Source organism: Drosophila innubila (genome assembly GCF_004354385.1).
Source record: "Drosophila innubila isolate TH190305 chromosome 2L unlocalized genomic scaffold, UK_Dinn_1.0 4_B_2L, whole genome shotgun sequence".
In the NCBI taxonomy this organism is placed as follows: domain Eukaryota; kingdom Metazoa; phylum Arthropoda; class Insecta; order Diptera; family Drosophilidae; genus Drosophila; species Drosophila innubila.
This window is the reverse complement of record NW_022995372.1, coordinates 1003231-1019712: the sequence shown is the minus strand read 5'-3', so window position 1 is coordinate 1019712 and position 16482 is coordinate 1003231. Positions and strand designations below refer to the sequence as shown.

General features: G+C 36.4%; 2 protein-coding genes and 1 non-coding gene across 4 annotated transcripts; all 3 read left to right on the top strand.

Moving 5' to 3' along the window:
- Positions 1–376: 376 nt before the first annotated feature.
- On the top strand, positions 377–449 carry Trnak-uuu. Its single transcript has one exon. It is a non-coding gene; the product is annotated as a tRNA-Lys (tRNA).
- Positions 450–2957: 2508 nt separating this feature from the next.
- LOC117781022 lies at positions 2958–3800 on the top strand. Of its 2 annotated transcripts, none has more exons than XM_034617735.1 (2): positions 2958–3559; positions 3614–3800. In XM_034617735.1, the coding sequence occupies exons 1-2, from the start codon at positions 2976–2978 to the stop codon at positions 3660–3662; spliced, it is 633 nt and encodes a 210-aa protein (XP_034473626.1). In that variant the 5' UTR covers positions 2958–2975; the 3' UTR covers positions 3663–3800. The 2 variants fall into 2 exon arrangements, with proteins under 2 accessions (XP_034473626.1, XP_034473625.1); XM_034617734.1 differs by having other exon boundaries at positions 2958–3576; positions 3633–3800.
- Positions 3801–15426: 11626 nt separating this feature from the next.
- Positions 15427–16090, top strand: LOC117780786. The gene is made up of 3 exons (XM_034617441.1): positions 15427–15619; positions 15674–15931; positions 15988–16090. The coding sequence occupies exons 1-3, from the start codon at positions 15462–15464 to the stop codon at positions 16010–16012; spliced, it is 441 nt and encodes a 146-aa protein (XP_034473332.1). The 5' UTR covers positions 15427–15461; the 3' UTR covers positions 16013–16090.
- Positions 16091–16482: the final 392 nt, after the last annotated feature.

Here is a 16482-nt window from a genome sequence, read left to right as displayed (position 1 = left end):
TTTAAATTTTGAGTTTTCCCACATCACTTTTTTTTAATAAAGTGCCAAGGGAAAGTTTGGAAAAAATGGACAATAATTAAAAAAAAATTCAAGGAAATCGGTTAAGACTTGACAAAGTTATAACCGTTTATAATTTTTTAAAAATCTCTTCCTCGAAATTCGAGTTATGCAGCAGGGTTCCAGTACTACAAACAAACGCAAAACCAAACGAAATCCCATTCTTTTTCGGTTGCTTTACATTTCTGGAACACTCCTCATTGATTTTTCGAAATACTTGTACATTACTATTTTAAAATTATTTAACATTTGAAGATTTCTGTGACCCATTATCTCTTGATTTTTTTCAAAGCTATGTCGGAACGGGTCTCAAATATATGCCCGGGTAGCTCAGTCGGTAGAGCATTGGACTTTTAATCCAAGGGTCCAGGGTTCAAGTCCCTGCTCGGGCGAAACTTCTTTTTATGTCTTTATAAATTGCATTTATTTTTTGAACGGATTGTAAATAATTTTAATAAATATTATAATGTTTTTCGAATATTCATCACTGATGAAATATATATTTACAATTCAGACATTGGCTTTACTTCTCCACTGTGAAGATAGAATATCAATATTAATATAGAACCGAATATTTATCAATATAAAAATGATTTTAGGTAGTTACACAGCATGTTACATAGCATACCAATCCCTGAAGAGTATTTAAAAAAATAAACTTAGTAATTTTGCAGACCCCTCTCCTAACTCTAAAATTTTTTCTGCTCAGTTTCTTTTTTTCCCCCTTCCTTGACACATTTTAGAGGCGTCGCTTTTAGAAGTCACTGTGTTGTCGTTTTGCCCGCCAAAATCGGACTCCCTCTTTACTCTTTAGTATTCACTTCCCCTGCAGCTTCTATGTACTCCAGTGCTTGGCCTGGTCCTGTTCTTTCCGCTTCTCTTCCCTTCTTCTCTACTATTTTCTCCCCCATTTCCATTGCTCTGCTTCACTGACGTCGCACAGTAATAATTTTTCGCTAATGGTGTCCTAAATTGTCAAGAAATATGGAACCATTTGAATGTGGCGTCCCCTTCCGCCCCCGCCTCTGTCGCAATCCTCCTCCCCACTCATGTGGGTGTGTTAGTCAAGTATGTGTGTGTGTAGGTGTGTGTGCTATAAGTATATGAAATGCTGTTGCTGAGTGCGCGGCTTTTAGTTCGTTTGTGTTTTTGACTTGCGGTTAGCCATTCGGCCAGAAATGTCTTTGTTTTCTATTTCGACTTTCTTTTATACAGAGGCAAGGATAGAAGAGGGGGCGTGTCAGCAGCGTGGGCGTGAAGTTGACACTGTTTTTGACAACTCAAAGTGCACTGTGAAGTCGACGGCACATGAAAATATTTAAAGTCAGTTTAAAGGTGATTTTCAAGCTGAGAATGAACTATATTTACTTGCAATTATTTTATTGTGATTTAATTTTAAGTATTTAAATAAATTATAGTCCAGTGAAATTTAAAATTGATTTATTTATGTTTTCAAGCTTATAAATAAAGACTTTGGTCACAATGTTTTATTTCTATTAACCAGTAATTCAAACTGATAACTTGGCTAGACTTTATTGTACTATTTAAATTTATTTATTAATAGCTGTTTGATTAATTTTTTGTTTTCAAACAAATAGCAGTATTTCGCTAATTATTTTTAAAGTTTTTATTTTATATTAAAGTATTTAAGTTTTTCTTAATAAATTAAAGGTGACACTTGTTGCATGCTACAAATGCCACACTTTAAGTGAAACGGTCTTACGTTTTGGTTACGTAACGCTTACGTATTTTGCATTCAACTAGTGAGAAAGGAATTATTGTTGTCATTGTCTTTGTCTTTGTCTCAGAGCAATGCCGTAGTAAATACCCTCAAAGATGACACCGCATTCATCTCCAGAGCTAAAGATGGAACAACAAAAAAAAGTGTGGTGTGAGGGGGTGTGCGGGGGTGTGTGTTGAAGCGTTTATGCCAACGCAGACGTAAAAAATCTGCTACTTATAAATTATGTTTATTTATTTATTATATTTTTGAAACAGCTGTGTTCAACTACGCAGCATTTTGTCGTCCAAAACTTGTCGCTTTCTCCTCTCTCCTCTCTCGTCACTCTTCTCCCTTCTCTCTACTCTCGGCTGTCTCCTGTCTCCTGTCTGTCCTGGCTGTCAGCGACTGTCCTGACTGTCTTGGCATAACAATGCTTTCGCTTTTCCCTTCTTCGTCTTCATCTTTTTTAGCTACTTTTTTCATAAATCTGTAAAGAAAGAAAGATGAAAAAATACGTTGTACAAATGTTGTTGACAGCGGACAATGGACAACAGACAACAGACAGCAGACAGCGGACAGGGGATAAAAGATATAAGAGAGGAGACAGAAAGCACGGGACAAAGGACATTTTTGCGAGCACAGGACACTCCTTAATCTGGCCATTTAGTTAGTGTCTGTGTGCGTAAAGAATCCAAGACGAGGGTAGCCTCAATTTGGCCAAGCTGGCGAAATTGCGGTAGCTTTTGAATGGACCCTCGAGGCGTTTATTGGGCATTTGTTGCTAATAATGCCATCGATGTGACACACTTATTACTCAGTCTACCCCAACTACGAGTACTCGTTCCTACAATCTACATAATGCCCAGAGGAAGACCACAACTGATTCCAACTGACTGTAGATAAATGCTGCATAGCTCAATTGAACTGCATTAGTTAATTAGCTAAATAACTGCTGACTAAATACAGCTCCAAGTCTCGGCTTTCCTTTATAAAAATTTACTTCATATTACCTCACAGAATTAAAGGAATTGAAAATATGTAATTAATTCAATTCATGCAAGTTAAAGCATTAACTCAAATTGAAAAAAAAAAAATAATCTCAGTAAGCTTGCATAATAACTCATGGGTATATTGAATAAAATTTATAGTTAAATAGGATATTCTGAAGTAGAAATTGTTACTTTTCTTCAATAAAATGAAAGTCCTTGATAAGCTGATTGTTTCCCCGACGAACGTTAAGTTCCAAGCTCCTTTTCCACACAACCAAAAGCGTCAGCTGAGTCTGCTCAATGTTAGCGATAAGGACCTGGTCTATTTAATTGAGCTGGACAATGAGGAGCTCTTCCAGGTGATTCCTTCAAGAGGCAGCCTGGATGCTTACGACACCATTGAGTTGACACTCCTGATGAAACCAGCTCCTGAAAATCTGTCTTCTTGTGTGATGAAAGTAAAATACATGCTGAAACCTGAGGACGCATCAGAAGACGATCAATCCGACAGATCGGATAAAACTGTGGAGGATCCTGCAGGGAATTCAGCTGCAGATTGGAGCGAGTCTCACAGGACGCAAGTGAATATATCCCTAGAGAACTGTGTGGAGACGGAGGAGGAAATGCGACAGATGTTCGCCTTGGATAACAGTGCCGACAACGTTGCGAGAATTCTGGAGAAGAATTACCAACCCGTCTGCACCAACTGCTGCTTAAAGCGAACAAATCCACGCGATTTGGCCAAAACTCCTTCTTGGCAGCGACTTTTCTTCTGGCCAATTTTCTTTGCTCTATTCTCACTAGCAGGTAAATTATGCTGTTAAGTTTTGGTGTATTTATTTTTACTTTTATTTCCATTGCAGTTTATTTTGGTTGTGAGTTTTTTGGTATAAAAATGTTCGACTTGAATTCAGAGAGAATCTACTAAAGGGGAACGAGAATGCAAATCAATTACGGAATTATGCAAACAGAAAACAATGCCAGAGGCGAAAACATAATAAACTTCGCCCTCTCTCTTTCTCTCTCTCTCTTTCATGTTTGCTGCCTTTAATTCCCTCTCTCTCTCTTGCTGTTGTGCTGATAAATCAATCATACGCGCCGTTGGCTGCGGCTTTAAATCAACTTACCGGTTGTCTGCCTGATTAACTCAACTGCAATTTGGCACACACACACAACACACACTTATATCTTGAGTACACACTTATGCTGAGATTTATTTATAGGGCAATTATTGCCACAATTAATTTCTAATTGCATTCTAGACGCGTTTCAACCATTTTCTATGTCAGCGCATCGATGATATTTGTTATTGTTGTTGTTGCTGTCGGGGTTGCAACTTTAATTAATTGGGGGCTGTCATTGTCTTGGCCCCATTGCTTTATGATGCCAATTAACATTTCGTGTGGCAATTCAATTCAACTTCTGACCATTTGCTATCAAAATTGCAATGCAAATTTTACAAGCCTGGCAAATTGAACCCTTGGGCAAGCCTTAACGATTTACTTCTTGACCCTAGGGTGACGGTACAATTCATATTTATTTTATACAGTTTGCACAAACTTGAGACAGCATCAGCGAAAACTTGGCTCAAATGCACTTAACCCTCAAATGACCAGCTTTTTTTTTTAGGGGGGTAAATTAAAATAATTTATAATTATTTATAATTTAAGAACTTTGTACATAAAACTAGATTTTCTCTAGCTTATTGCTTCATCATTTTGTTGAGATTTTAATTTCCTATCAAATTGTATTTTATTTTTATGTCTACGATGGATTTTCATTATATTTACTTTGTGTAAGAAATCTCAGATTTTTTTTCTGATGGGGTCTTTTCGCACTTGAGGGTTAAATTTGTCAAATGTTTTTTTTTGGCCAGTCATTTTCCATTTGTTCTGTCGTTTTTGCATTCAGTGTCTAAAATGTCCACAAGGAATGCAGACTGAAGGATAATAGAAGTTAGTGTAGGACCTTCTGATTGTGATTCCGACTAGACTTTGTCTCTTCCTCTTTTGCAGCTGCATTTATGTTACCAACTGCAAATGCCATAATGAGCAGGTCCTTCAGAAAATGCCCAAATTGTTGACTGACCAGCTTTTATTCCTTACCTGAATTTAAAAGGGGTATTCAGGCAGGAATGCCAAATCATTGACCAAAATTCAATTTTGTGGCCTCAATTTATGGCGAAGAGAGAAGACTAAAGAATTGTTTTTGGGGCAGAGTCTGTCATGTCCATTTGGTGTTGTTGTTCCGCTTTATCACAATCGGAATTTATGTGACATAAGGAAGTTCGAAATAGGACCTTCCACAGGACTCTTTTTCCTCTCTCCCTTTGCTATGGCAATGTCACTTGATTGTATTGAGAAATGAATGAAATTAGAATGTCTGATGGCATTTTGAATTGGATTTCGGCGTTTCATTTTTGTCTGCCTTTCTCTTTCTCTCTCTCTCTTTCTGTATTTATTTATATGGCTTTTTGTCTATTCTTGCTTGTTGCCTTGTTTGCTGGCCAATTTCAGGCAACACCGCAAGAAAGGCCACGAAATGGCGCACTTGCCCCTTGTCCTGTCACATGCCCATTTTCTATATTCCATTTTCCATGCCCCTCCTTCCCCTTTTCGCCACTCCTGCTCTTGACTGTCCCATTGCCTTTGATTGCTGTTGCATGTCAAAATGAAAATATTTGGTTGTTACTACACTTAAAACATTAATATTACAATAACTTATAATAATAATAAGTCTATAAACATTTATTTTAAAACAAAAATTGAGTTAAAATCTTAAAATATTTAAAATTAAAAAAGTATAGTATGCACAACTTTTCCACCAATTGTTACAATAGAGTTTTAATTATTTAATTAAATCTAAACACTACATAAATATTTTTTTTAATACAGCAAGCTTTTTAGAATTAAAATCAACACCTAAAAAAATATAATTATCTTTAAGAATAATATTAAAAAAATTAAATATTTAACATTGTTTTCTCTATAGTTTTTTTCCAGTGCAGCTCAGTCAAAAGCTGTGAGTTTTTGAAGCATTACACTGCAATGCCATAAAACATTATTGACATTTTGTGTGACACAACACGGTCAGCAGGACCAGGAGCAGGGCAGGAGGAGAAACAGGTACAGGAAGAGGAGGAAGGGGAAGAGAAAAAAAAGATACTGAATTTGTCTTTATGGCAATTTTGTTGCCGCTTCTTCTGCATGTGGTTAAATATTTTCATGTCTGTGTTGTCACGCCGTTTGTTTTAAGCAGTCTATAAGCACTCTCATCCCCTACCCCTTCCCCTAATCCTCCCCCTTGCCAATCATTAAATTGTGGAGACAAAATTTGTTGTTTAAGGCGTTTTTCCTGCCTGCTTTTGGCCATCATTTTTTTTTTTTGTGGTGGTGGCACGAAACACGCATAAAAGCTGGCAACAGCCGCAAATACGAGTCAAGTTTCCACACTCTGCTTCGAATTGTTGTTGGCCAAAAGTTGAACGAGCTTATCCCGCAGAATAAAAGTGAAGAGCATGATGAAAAACATACAAAAACACGTGGCTATAAGTTTGAGTTGCAGTTGAGGCGGCAACAAACGTTGTAAGAATTAAAAACATACAGACAAACAGACAGCCAAGATATGATCTTGGCCAAAAGCAGATGTCTGTTTATCTGTCTGTCTGCCTGGCTGTCTGCCTGTGATAGGCGGTCGCTTCAGGTGGCCAAAAAAAGAAGAAGTTATAAGGTGCCAAAGGCCGTAAAAGTTGCAATCAAAATCAAACTGATTTGTCTCCGGGGAGCATTGCCAACTTTTATGTTTACGAGCCAGAAACCATAGAAAATTCAAAATGCATGAACTGATGTGCCGACAACTTATAGATACCCTAGAAATGCAATTGTAATTTACCATTGTTTTACATTTATTTAAAGTGCAAGTTTGCAGCAAAGTTTTGATTAAGAATTATTTTTTATTACTTAAAGTGTAAAAATAAAAATTGCACTGACTTGTAGATACCCAATTAATATAATATATTTTTTCGAAAATATGTTTTTTAGATAATTCTAAAGCTGAAATATTGTAGACATTATTTGAGCATTAAAATAATTCAATTACTTTAATTTTGTAATAAAAACATATATTATTATTATTCTTTTATTTTTCTTATTAGTCAAAGTTATATAATTTTGTGTTCAATGCTTATGAATTTTTAAACACGTTTAAGATTCATTCATAATATTAATGTTGACTTTACAGGGTATGTAGAGGTAAGTACTTTTGGACTGATAAAATAGGCTACAAGTCACAGTTTCTAGGTACGAAATGGTATACGGAAGGCATTTGAAGAGCTGCAGACAGGAAAGAGGCTAAGACTGCTGGCCTGGCTTTAATTAGACAGTCGTGAACTCGGCTAAGTTATATGCCAACAGAAGGCAGACGACGATGCCCCGAAGCTCCGACTTTGGCTTTACTCCGATTCTGGCCAAAGGCCTCGAGTCGAGTCGAGTCCTGAAATTTATGCGTTAAAATTGCATAATTTGCAGACAAACACATACACATACACACACACACACACCCACACACAGAGGAAGACTGTAAAAGTTTGCACATAAATTTATGAGTCAAGGTAAGAGGGCAAACTTTTGACTGCCACTGTCCCCATTTGCTGTCCGCCATTGAATTAAACACTTTGTGTGTTGCTCTACTTAATGCCGCCTCCAAAGTGTCTCTTGATGCCAACAATCTGCGGCATACACAGAGAGAAAAAGAAAAGAAAATAGCTAAACTTAAATATAGTTCAAACGAACTCGAGCTAAGAATTTTCGATAATTTTTTTTTATATATTTTACTTGATATAAGTACGAATTACTACAAATTTGATTATTTATTTATTTTTATTTATTATATTAAGCTCATTAGTTCTTTTACCTTATGCGTTAAGAGACTTGAAGTAAGTTTGAATTGTACTTAAACCAAGTTCTTTTTAAATACTTAAATATTTAAATTTCTTATTAAAGGTATCGTTTTTAAAATAATATCAAAATACTTGACTTTAGTAGGTCGAAATGTGTAGTACATGATTTTTTCTGCAGTCATTCACACAGATACAAATGTACTACGACACACACACACATTTATTTTAGAGACTTGCAAAATTCGTTTTTAATTTCCTGTTTCTGTTTCTATTTCGGTTTCTGTTACGTATTCAGCTTCCCCGATCGCTGTCTGCTCCTTTATCGACTGTCGCTATGTTTTTCCCCCCAATTGCAAATATAGCCAAATTTTATAGTAGTTATTTCAATTGGTTGCATTGTGGTTGTTGTTGCTTTGGAATTTTTAGTGAATTTTTTGTTTGCCACGCGGCTACCTCTCTAATAGTTTTCACTGCAACTTTATTTAGTGCTCCTCTCGCCGAACTGTCTATGACATACCCATTCCCCATCCCGACCCCATTTCCGTCCCATATTCCTGCTATTTTCTCTCCCCATTTCCATGTCCCATTCATTTCCATTCACTTTTCCGTGTTGCTCTATTTTTCCTATTTTTTTTTTATTTGCACCATTTTTGAACATTTTGCAATGAATTTCGCTTCGTCTGTCTGTCCATTTGTCCGTCTGTCGTTTTTGTCTGGCAGCGTTTTTATGAAGATAAAAAGCTCAACGATTCGGCAACGGCAACGGCATTGGCATTGGTCTAGGCCATGGCTATCTCCGACTGCCGCCTGTGGCTAATGGGGCTGATGCACCTCTCTCAACCCCCTACCCTCTCTCAACCCCTACTCATATAAAAAAAGGGGTGCGACTGAAGTTTGCTTTGCGGGAATTGCAATAATTGTTTATTGACAACAATGGATTTAAATTGTTATCGGCTGCAGCTGTGAAACAATTATGAATGCTGAGCGAGCGAATGAAACGAATCAAGCGAGCGAATCGAATGAATAAAGTGTGATTGAATTTCTCAAATTATGAACTTTACAACTTTGCAATATTTCAGAGAATACACTTACAAGCTACATAGTAAGTGGAGGTAGGTCAGTTGATTATAACTATCTATGCTACTTAATAGACCGGAAAATAAATTTTCCAAAAACCAATTTAATTTGCGAGATATTATTTTGTGCACAAAACAATGTACTATCTGACCGAATACAAATATGTTTCCTACAGGGAAAAAAAACAAATAACAATCAAGTTGATCGTTTCAGTCTATATACATATGTTATATCCGATGGATTTATAACAGTTGTGTCCTCTTATCCCAATGTTGCTGAGTCAGTTTTTCAATATATGAATACAATTGATGTAGCATACTTTTAATGTTTGTGGACTTTTTTTTTTAGAAATATAATGAAATTTTTTTACAAATGATAATTGTCCTGCTACCTTGAGTCAAGTCAAGACTTGGCTCAGGAGGTATTGAGGGTGGTATTGTTTCTGGATGGATCTCGCTTGGTTTGTATTTCTGGAACACTTCTGTAATATTATTAATAATTTGGCCAATATACTTTTAGAATTGCGCTATTATTTTAATTATTCGATTCTTGTTGCATACTTTCGGGATGAATTATCATAATCATTATTTTGTTCATAATAATTTGTAGTTTCTTTTAACCTGTCAATAGTTAAGTTGAGTAACTAGATGTTAAGGGTGAATTTATCATGATGACATTATGCAAGCGTTGCCAGCTGATTTGTCTGGCCTTTGGCTCGTTTGTGGGCCAGCTGAAAATTGGCAGTCGACTTGCAAGTTGGCTGAAACAAAATTGAAGGCGTTTGCCAAGTGCAAAACAAATGGCAAAGTTCCCTTAAGGGGCTGCAACAATAACAACAACAACAAGACAAAGTAGACGAAGAAAAAGAAAGAAGACGGCCAAAAAGGCAACCATGCTGAGCAAATCAAAGTGAGGCAGAGGCGGACGAGATTCTGGCGCATATTTTTGGCAGGAGCGTGAAATTAATTATGCGCGGCAGAAGAAAGGCTTACCGCAGGACAAAGACACTCAAGGACGCACCCAAGGGGTAAGGTGGGCGGTGGCAGGAAGTGCGAGGTGGGAGGTGTGAGTGACAGGCAGGAGCTGCCGAAATGGGAGCATTAAATAAGCGAGCGTTCCAGGATTATGTTAAATTTAGCGGTGACACAGACACTTGGCAAAGCTTCTCACACTTTACCCTAAAAAAAAATAAAAGGGGCGTGGCCGGGTTACAGTCAGCCTGGTCCTGGTCCTAGTCCTGGTCCTGCACTGTCCGTCCGCTGGGCTGTCCGTCATTAATTGTGCAAAGTCAGTGCGACTGACTGTCTTCCAATCTCCCGTGTCTCCGTCAGCTTCTCTCAAAAGTCAGTGCCAAGTGGCAGATGCGGAGACTGTGCCAAATACCACTATGGAGTAACAGAAGAGAGGAGAAATGGGAGGGGGAAACAACAAAATACCCGTAGTAAAATCGCCAAGACAGCAAAAGGAGCTGACGTTGTTGTTAGTTCGACTTGCGTTTCCCTTTTGGAATGCCATAAATTTAATGCTATTTTTACAGTCATTTTTATTGCAAAACGTTTGTCTAATTTTAAACCAAATGCCTCTCTCTTTCTCTTTCTGTCTCTCTTCTTCCCACTCTCTCTCTCTTCATTCGACCATTGCCAACTGCTAACTGACAAGAACGAACACCACAATTAAATATAATTTTCGCTTAATTCAAATACTGAAAAGTGCGTCGCTTGTCACAGACAACAACCAACAAGAAGATAAATCATTTACAATTTTCATTTTCTATTTATCAAGCTCAACATTTGTGGATATACTCAAAGAAACTTTTGGCAGCTGAAAGACGCAGAAGGAGAACTGAGAAGGGGTCTAAATAATGGAGAGTGAAGACTGCAGACTGAGAGCAGAAGACAGAAGAGAGGGAAATGTGGTAGCTTCTGTTGTTGTAAGCGATTTAAACGTTGCACAGTGGCGTATTTCAGGAATGTACGTGGCAAAGAAATTTGAGAGTGGTTCGATTAAGAATTGGTTCTAGTAATTTATGCAGAAAATTTTTTATTTTTAGAAAAATTTTTGTGGCGTGTGGAGAATTTCAAAGTTGGGGTAATTTTCGAAAATTTTCTGAACGAGAGAAAATATGCGTTTTAAGTGCAACTATTGATCAGAATATCTTTACATCGAGGTGAGGTTTGGTTTGGTGAGGTTTTGTTCTTTAAGCTGACTTATATTTAAAAGTAAGTTTTTAAAAACATTTAAAAAAAAAATTTGTTTTCCTTGTGGACCTATAATTTTGGTGACTTTTTCAACTTTTGGTTGATTTTCAAAACCGAGTCCAATCGAGGCCACCAAATTTGACTTTCGTTTATGATTCTGTGAATATTCAAGAAGAGTTAAAATAATAAAATTGCTACTTTTGTGCCCGATTGGAGATTTTTGGCTGTTAGTAACACAACCCACGGCATTTTTCCATGTTACACCATACAGCTAGCCTATGCTCAGGAGCAAATAATTTAAAACGTTGAAAGGCTTTACTATGTCAGGTTTGGCTGAAGTTGATTGGAAAAGCTCTAGCTATTGAACTGGGTGAGATATCGGTCTTAAATTTGAATTATATATTTAGAACACTTCAGAGAAAATTCCAACTATAAAAAAAGTAATTTTATTTAACTTTTATTTTTAAAACACTTCAGAAAAAATTCCAACTACAAAAAAAAGTAATTTTATTTAACTTTTATTTTTTTAACAACTTTATAATTTTCTAAAAATTAAAACAAAAAATATAAAATAAAAGTTTTATTAAAATAATTTTTTAAATTTTTTATCGCATTTTAAATATTGAAAAATATGAACGTTAATTTACGCCCTTTCCCATGCCACGCCTTCTTTTGTTTCTTGGTCCAAATTTTTTTTGAAGTTTTAAGAATATAAATTTAAAATTTTGTCCTATATCTCAGCGGGTTCAAGAGTTATAGATTTTTGCCACTTACATTCCTGAAATGCGCCATAGTGCGTTGCTGCAAATTGTGAGGCCAAAACTTGATAAAATAGCGAGGAAAATGGAGAATACTTCATAATTTTGATAATAAACAAATTACGGACCTTACTTCGATTATTTTTATGTTTTGCTTTAATTTGAAGGTGTACCTAACTTAACACTAGTTTAGACCCCTCTATGGCTCTAAAAATTAAATTTCTTCTGGCGGCATTTTCTTTTGTGGTTGGCCAAATATTTGCATTAAATTTGGCCAAGTGGCAACGTTTATTTCTCTTGTTGGGGGCTGTTTTTTTTTTTTTTTTTTGGTTTTAATTTTTTCATTTCTCATCCCTCTGGCAACTCTCATTCTCTATTTCCTCTTCATTTTGCTGCTCCTTGTTCTTTGTTTTTTTCTCCATTTTACTTTCCTTTATTTTTTTTTCCAGTTGTACAACAATTTCTTTGTTTGTTCTGCGCTTTCGCGGCGAGTTAATTTTGCATTTCCGCTCATTTAACTGCATTTTTTTTTCGTTGTTGTTGTTTTTGTTGTTGTTGTTGTTGTGGTTGACTCCAAGTGGCGTGAAGTTGTTTTTGCTGCTTTTGGCCAGGAAGTTCATTTGGAGCAGCAGCAAAATATTCCAAGCTCATAAGATTCCACTCAACCGACTTTATATACATTAAGCCATGTTTTACTGTATTTATTATTGTATTTTAACTCACAGTTATCTCTTATGCTATATATAAAGATAAGTGTATAGGCAGACCATCGGTATTGGGATTTCATGTATTTCATTTCGTCCTTTTTATTATTAGTTTACTGTCAATTTAAGTGAACTTTTGCTTTGCAGTAATTTCAGCATTTAATGTCTAAAAGTAGAACTAAATAATTTCGAGCTTTTTGCGTGCATCCTTGGGCTTTTGCTCTATATAATAATTATATGCCCATTTGGAGTCGCGACTCGTAAATTTCACACCTCAACCATCAAAAGTTGTGCAAAACTTTTGCCATTTGCACACAGGATGCACATGGATGCAAGCTGCACTCACGCACACACACACACATATATATAGTAATACACACAGCACACACACAGTTAAGCTTTGCTGGCAACATAAAAATTATATGTCAAGCGCAAAATCTCAGTAAGACATCGCTTAAAACATGCGAATGTTTCTCTATCTGTGTGTGTGTGTGAGTGTGTGAAAGTGTGTGTGTGTGTGTGTTGTGTTGGCATTTGTAAATGTTGCCAGGTGAGTGGCAACTTCCGTTTTCCGTTCATTCGCTGGCTGCACGCGTTGCACCTTTGCCTCATTTAGCGCTTGACACACTGACAAAAAAAAAATAGTTGGAAAGGCTAGAGTCGAGATCCCGACCATAGGATACCCTTTACTTATTTCAATATATATAAAAGAACTTAAAGAAAAGTATAAAAAATACATAAAAACAAAAACACACATTAATACGAAAATATATTAAAATCAAATAAATATCTTATTTAAGTGCACTCATTTGAAGCGGTTTCTTTTATTATATCTCTATGACGAAATGGGAAATACCTATCAAATTATCTTTACTAAGCCAGGTTTAAGGCTGAAATACTACTACACTCTCTAAATTTGTATAGTTTCAATTGGGAAATCTAAGTTCTCGGTACATTTCTTAGTATCTTTCTTACAAAACTAAAAATGTTCGTCTGATAAATGCGTTGAGGAGCATTATTTTTTTTTATCAGTGCAGTTAACTCTCAGTAAGCCTTAGCATGACATTGCACTCAACTGTGGTGCCACGCCCCTTTCGGAGGCAACTTTCCCTGCCCCATTTTACCCTGTGGCTGCCCCAAAAGCAAAAAACAGCTGTTGACTTTTATTGTGGCTTGACATTAATTTGTTAAGTGCGCCACGGTTGCCTTTTGCCTCATGCCTCTTGCCGCCTTGCCACATGCCTCATCTCTCAAACTGCGCCCAGTCAACCGTGTAATCTTTAAGGTAAGACCAGCTCTCTCTCTCTCTCTTTCTCACTGTCTCTCACTCACTCACTTTCTCTGCCTTGTCGTCGCCTTAATTGCATTTCAGTGTGTACACACCCAGTCCAAAAAAAAGGATAAAGTAAATTTCCGAGTCCGATTTGAAGTCAGTGTGAGAGTTGCAGCTGATGTTGCACGTTCTATGTTGCGTGCATATTGTTGTTGCTGTAGCTGTTGTAGTTGTTGTTGTTGTTGTCGCACTCACTTTTAATTATGCCCAATGCGCTGTAAAAATGCTCAAAAATGCAAATTATGCGCTGCAAAATGCAACGCAAGCAAAATTATGAATCATAATTTATGCTACACACTGTCGCGCATATACAAGCTGCAGCCATCTCACTCGCACACTCGACTGCTGTCTTACTCTCGCAGTGTTGCCTTGCATGCGTGTCTATCGCATTATGTTGTTCAACATTACGCATACGCACTGGTGTCATCGATGCCGCTGTCGATTGTTGATATAAGCCATATGATATGCACAAGCACACACACACATACAAACAGCACATCCATTCACACTTACGCTCACTCACACTCACACACACACACAATATTTGTTTAATTAGCCCGTATTAATGTCGACGCAAGCAAATAAGATGGCTACTCATAATGAGAGAGAAAGCTGCAAACCAAATGCATTGTTATACGCAATTGTTGCAATAACTCCCACCATTTGCTCCCTCTCCCATTTCATCCCATATTGCCTTCTGTTTTCCACCTATGTATTACCCACTGACCCACTGATTGTGCGATTTTCATTTCATTTGTTTATTCAGGACACTCGCCTGGCTTTGTTTTAAATACGCTAGAGATTTCATTGATACACACTTTTTTGTTCAATGATTTGATTTCAATTATTGTATTTACCGAATTATGGAAGCCAGTGTTTTCTATCCTAATAGACACATTTAAACTTCCATAACTTTGTCAAAACTGGACCGATTTTTAAGCGAAATCCCACTTTGATCATGGATTGGCCTCTTAATTCATTCTGCATTTAAATTTAGTTTATTTTGAAAAAAAAATTATTTTTCTCTAGATCATGGTTTTGATGCTAAGGGTCCCCCCTTTGATATTTTGAAAATTCAAAATTTTAAATCTTTAGTTTTCACTTTTAATCAACTCCTTACATCGTAAATAGTATAAAACAACACTTTAAATTTGTCTCTAATACTTTTTAAATTTCTGTTAAAAATCATGTGAAATCTGCCAAAAATGTTGACTTGTAAAGTTGATAGATCCAAAGTCGGACCAACTTTAAATTTCCATAACTTTGTTAAAAGTGAACCGATTTTCAAGCGGAATCCTTCATTAATCATGGTTTGGCCTCTTAATTCATTCTGTACTCAAATTTAATTAATTTGGTAAAAAAAATATTTTACCCCAAAATCTTGGTTGCGATTTTCAATGCTATCATCCCTATTTTGAAATTTTTTAAATTAAAAATATTAAATATCAAAAACCCCTTACATCTTAAATTACATATTGTACAATACAGAAAACCAAACTTTAACTTTGATTCTGAGCCTTGGACAAATATTTTTACTGATATTGTTGTTATTCTATATGGCTACCAGATTTCAAATCTAATTTTGTGAGAAAACTGTCATAAGCACCTAGATATAACTATTTGCTCTCCAGTTTTTTGAAAACATTTTATAAACGAAACACACTCTGAAGCATTCTCAAATAATATAATAATTAAATATTAGAAATCAATTCGATCTATGTAAAGATGGCTTGCAAAAGGAAGACGAGGCTGTGGGTGCCTCAGGACAGTTCGGACATGAGGACAACCACACAGATAATGCTGGAGCAGGGATCTCGACCACAGCGCACAATATGCACCACCGAGCACAAGTTGGTCAACTTTCAGTCCTTTAATATGGATGAGTATGAGCTTTTAACTTATATCGATTTGAGCAAGTAAAACACTGAATGTTGTAGTCCGCGTTATGGCCCAATCGATACTGAGGAGGAGCTGGTACAACCGCTGAGATCTGGCTATATGCGTGAATTCACCCAGCCATATCCATCGCGTTGTAAGCCACTCGAACCGAAAGGGGGAACTCCCGACTTTATGTTCAATCGCTTGCCAAAGAATGACTTTGATCCGAATACAGGAACTGATTACAAGTTTCTCGACGACCACATGCATATTATTCCCGAAGTTCGCAAGAAAGTCAACTTTTTTCGTCAATTGCGGTAAGTTGAACGATAGTACTAACGATAGTTAATTAATACTCCTATTCATAACACAGCAATCAATCATTTCTGCTTTATTGAATGCAGCGAAATTTCAAAATTGTAATGGCTGAAAAGAAAAAGAAAAGAAATTGCTATTGTTGAGTTTCGTGAGCATAATTTAAGCATTTTTAATCGATAGTTTGACGATAGTTCTTAAGAGCTTTAACGTTGCATTTTCAAAACTAATTACTTGACAATTTGTTGTTTAATTTAGCTCAATCATCATTCACGTCACGCTATGAAGCAAGAAACCTTTCCCTTATAGAAGTTAGCTAGAAAAATGTGTCAGTTGCACTTTTGTGTTCTCTTTTTAATGGAAATCAATTAATTTTGCATAGATAAGCTCGTTTGCCAGCCAGGGGACAATCAGTCCAGTTCTCTATGGCTATTTAATATGTAATGTGTGTGTTTGAACATGTCTCTTATTGGGTTAAAGCTGCAGCAAATTCTAGGAAAACGCTAACAAATTGCAATTAATAATGCAATGCATGCTATCCTCAGGCATGCAT

Excerpts from the sequence above, each read along its gene's own strand:
- LOC117781022 (XM_034617734.1), top strand. The coding sequence starts at position 2,976 with ATGAAAGTCCTTGATAAGCTGATTGTTTCCCCGACGAACGTTAAGTTC. Across the intron at positions 3,577-3,632 it reads TGCTCTATTCTCACTAGCAG|TTTATTTTGGTTGTGAGTTT; the intron begins GTAAATTATGCT and ends TTTCCATTGCAG.
- LOC117780786 (XM_034617441.1), top strand. The coding sequence starts at position 15,462 with ATGGCTTGCAAAAGGAAGACGAGGCTGTGGGTGCCTCAGGACAGTTCG. Across the intron at positions 15,620-15,673 it reads CAGTCCTTTAATATGGATGA|TCCGCGTTATGGCCCAATCG; the intron begins GTATGAGCTTTT and ends TGAATGTTGTAG. Across the intron at positions 15,932-15,987 it reads AACTTTTTTCGTCAATTGCG|CAATCAATCATTTCTGCTTT; the intron begins GTAAGTTGAACG and ends TTCATAACACAG.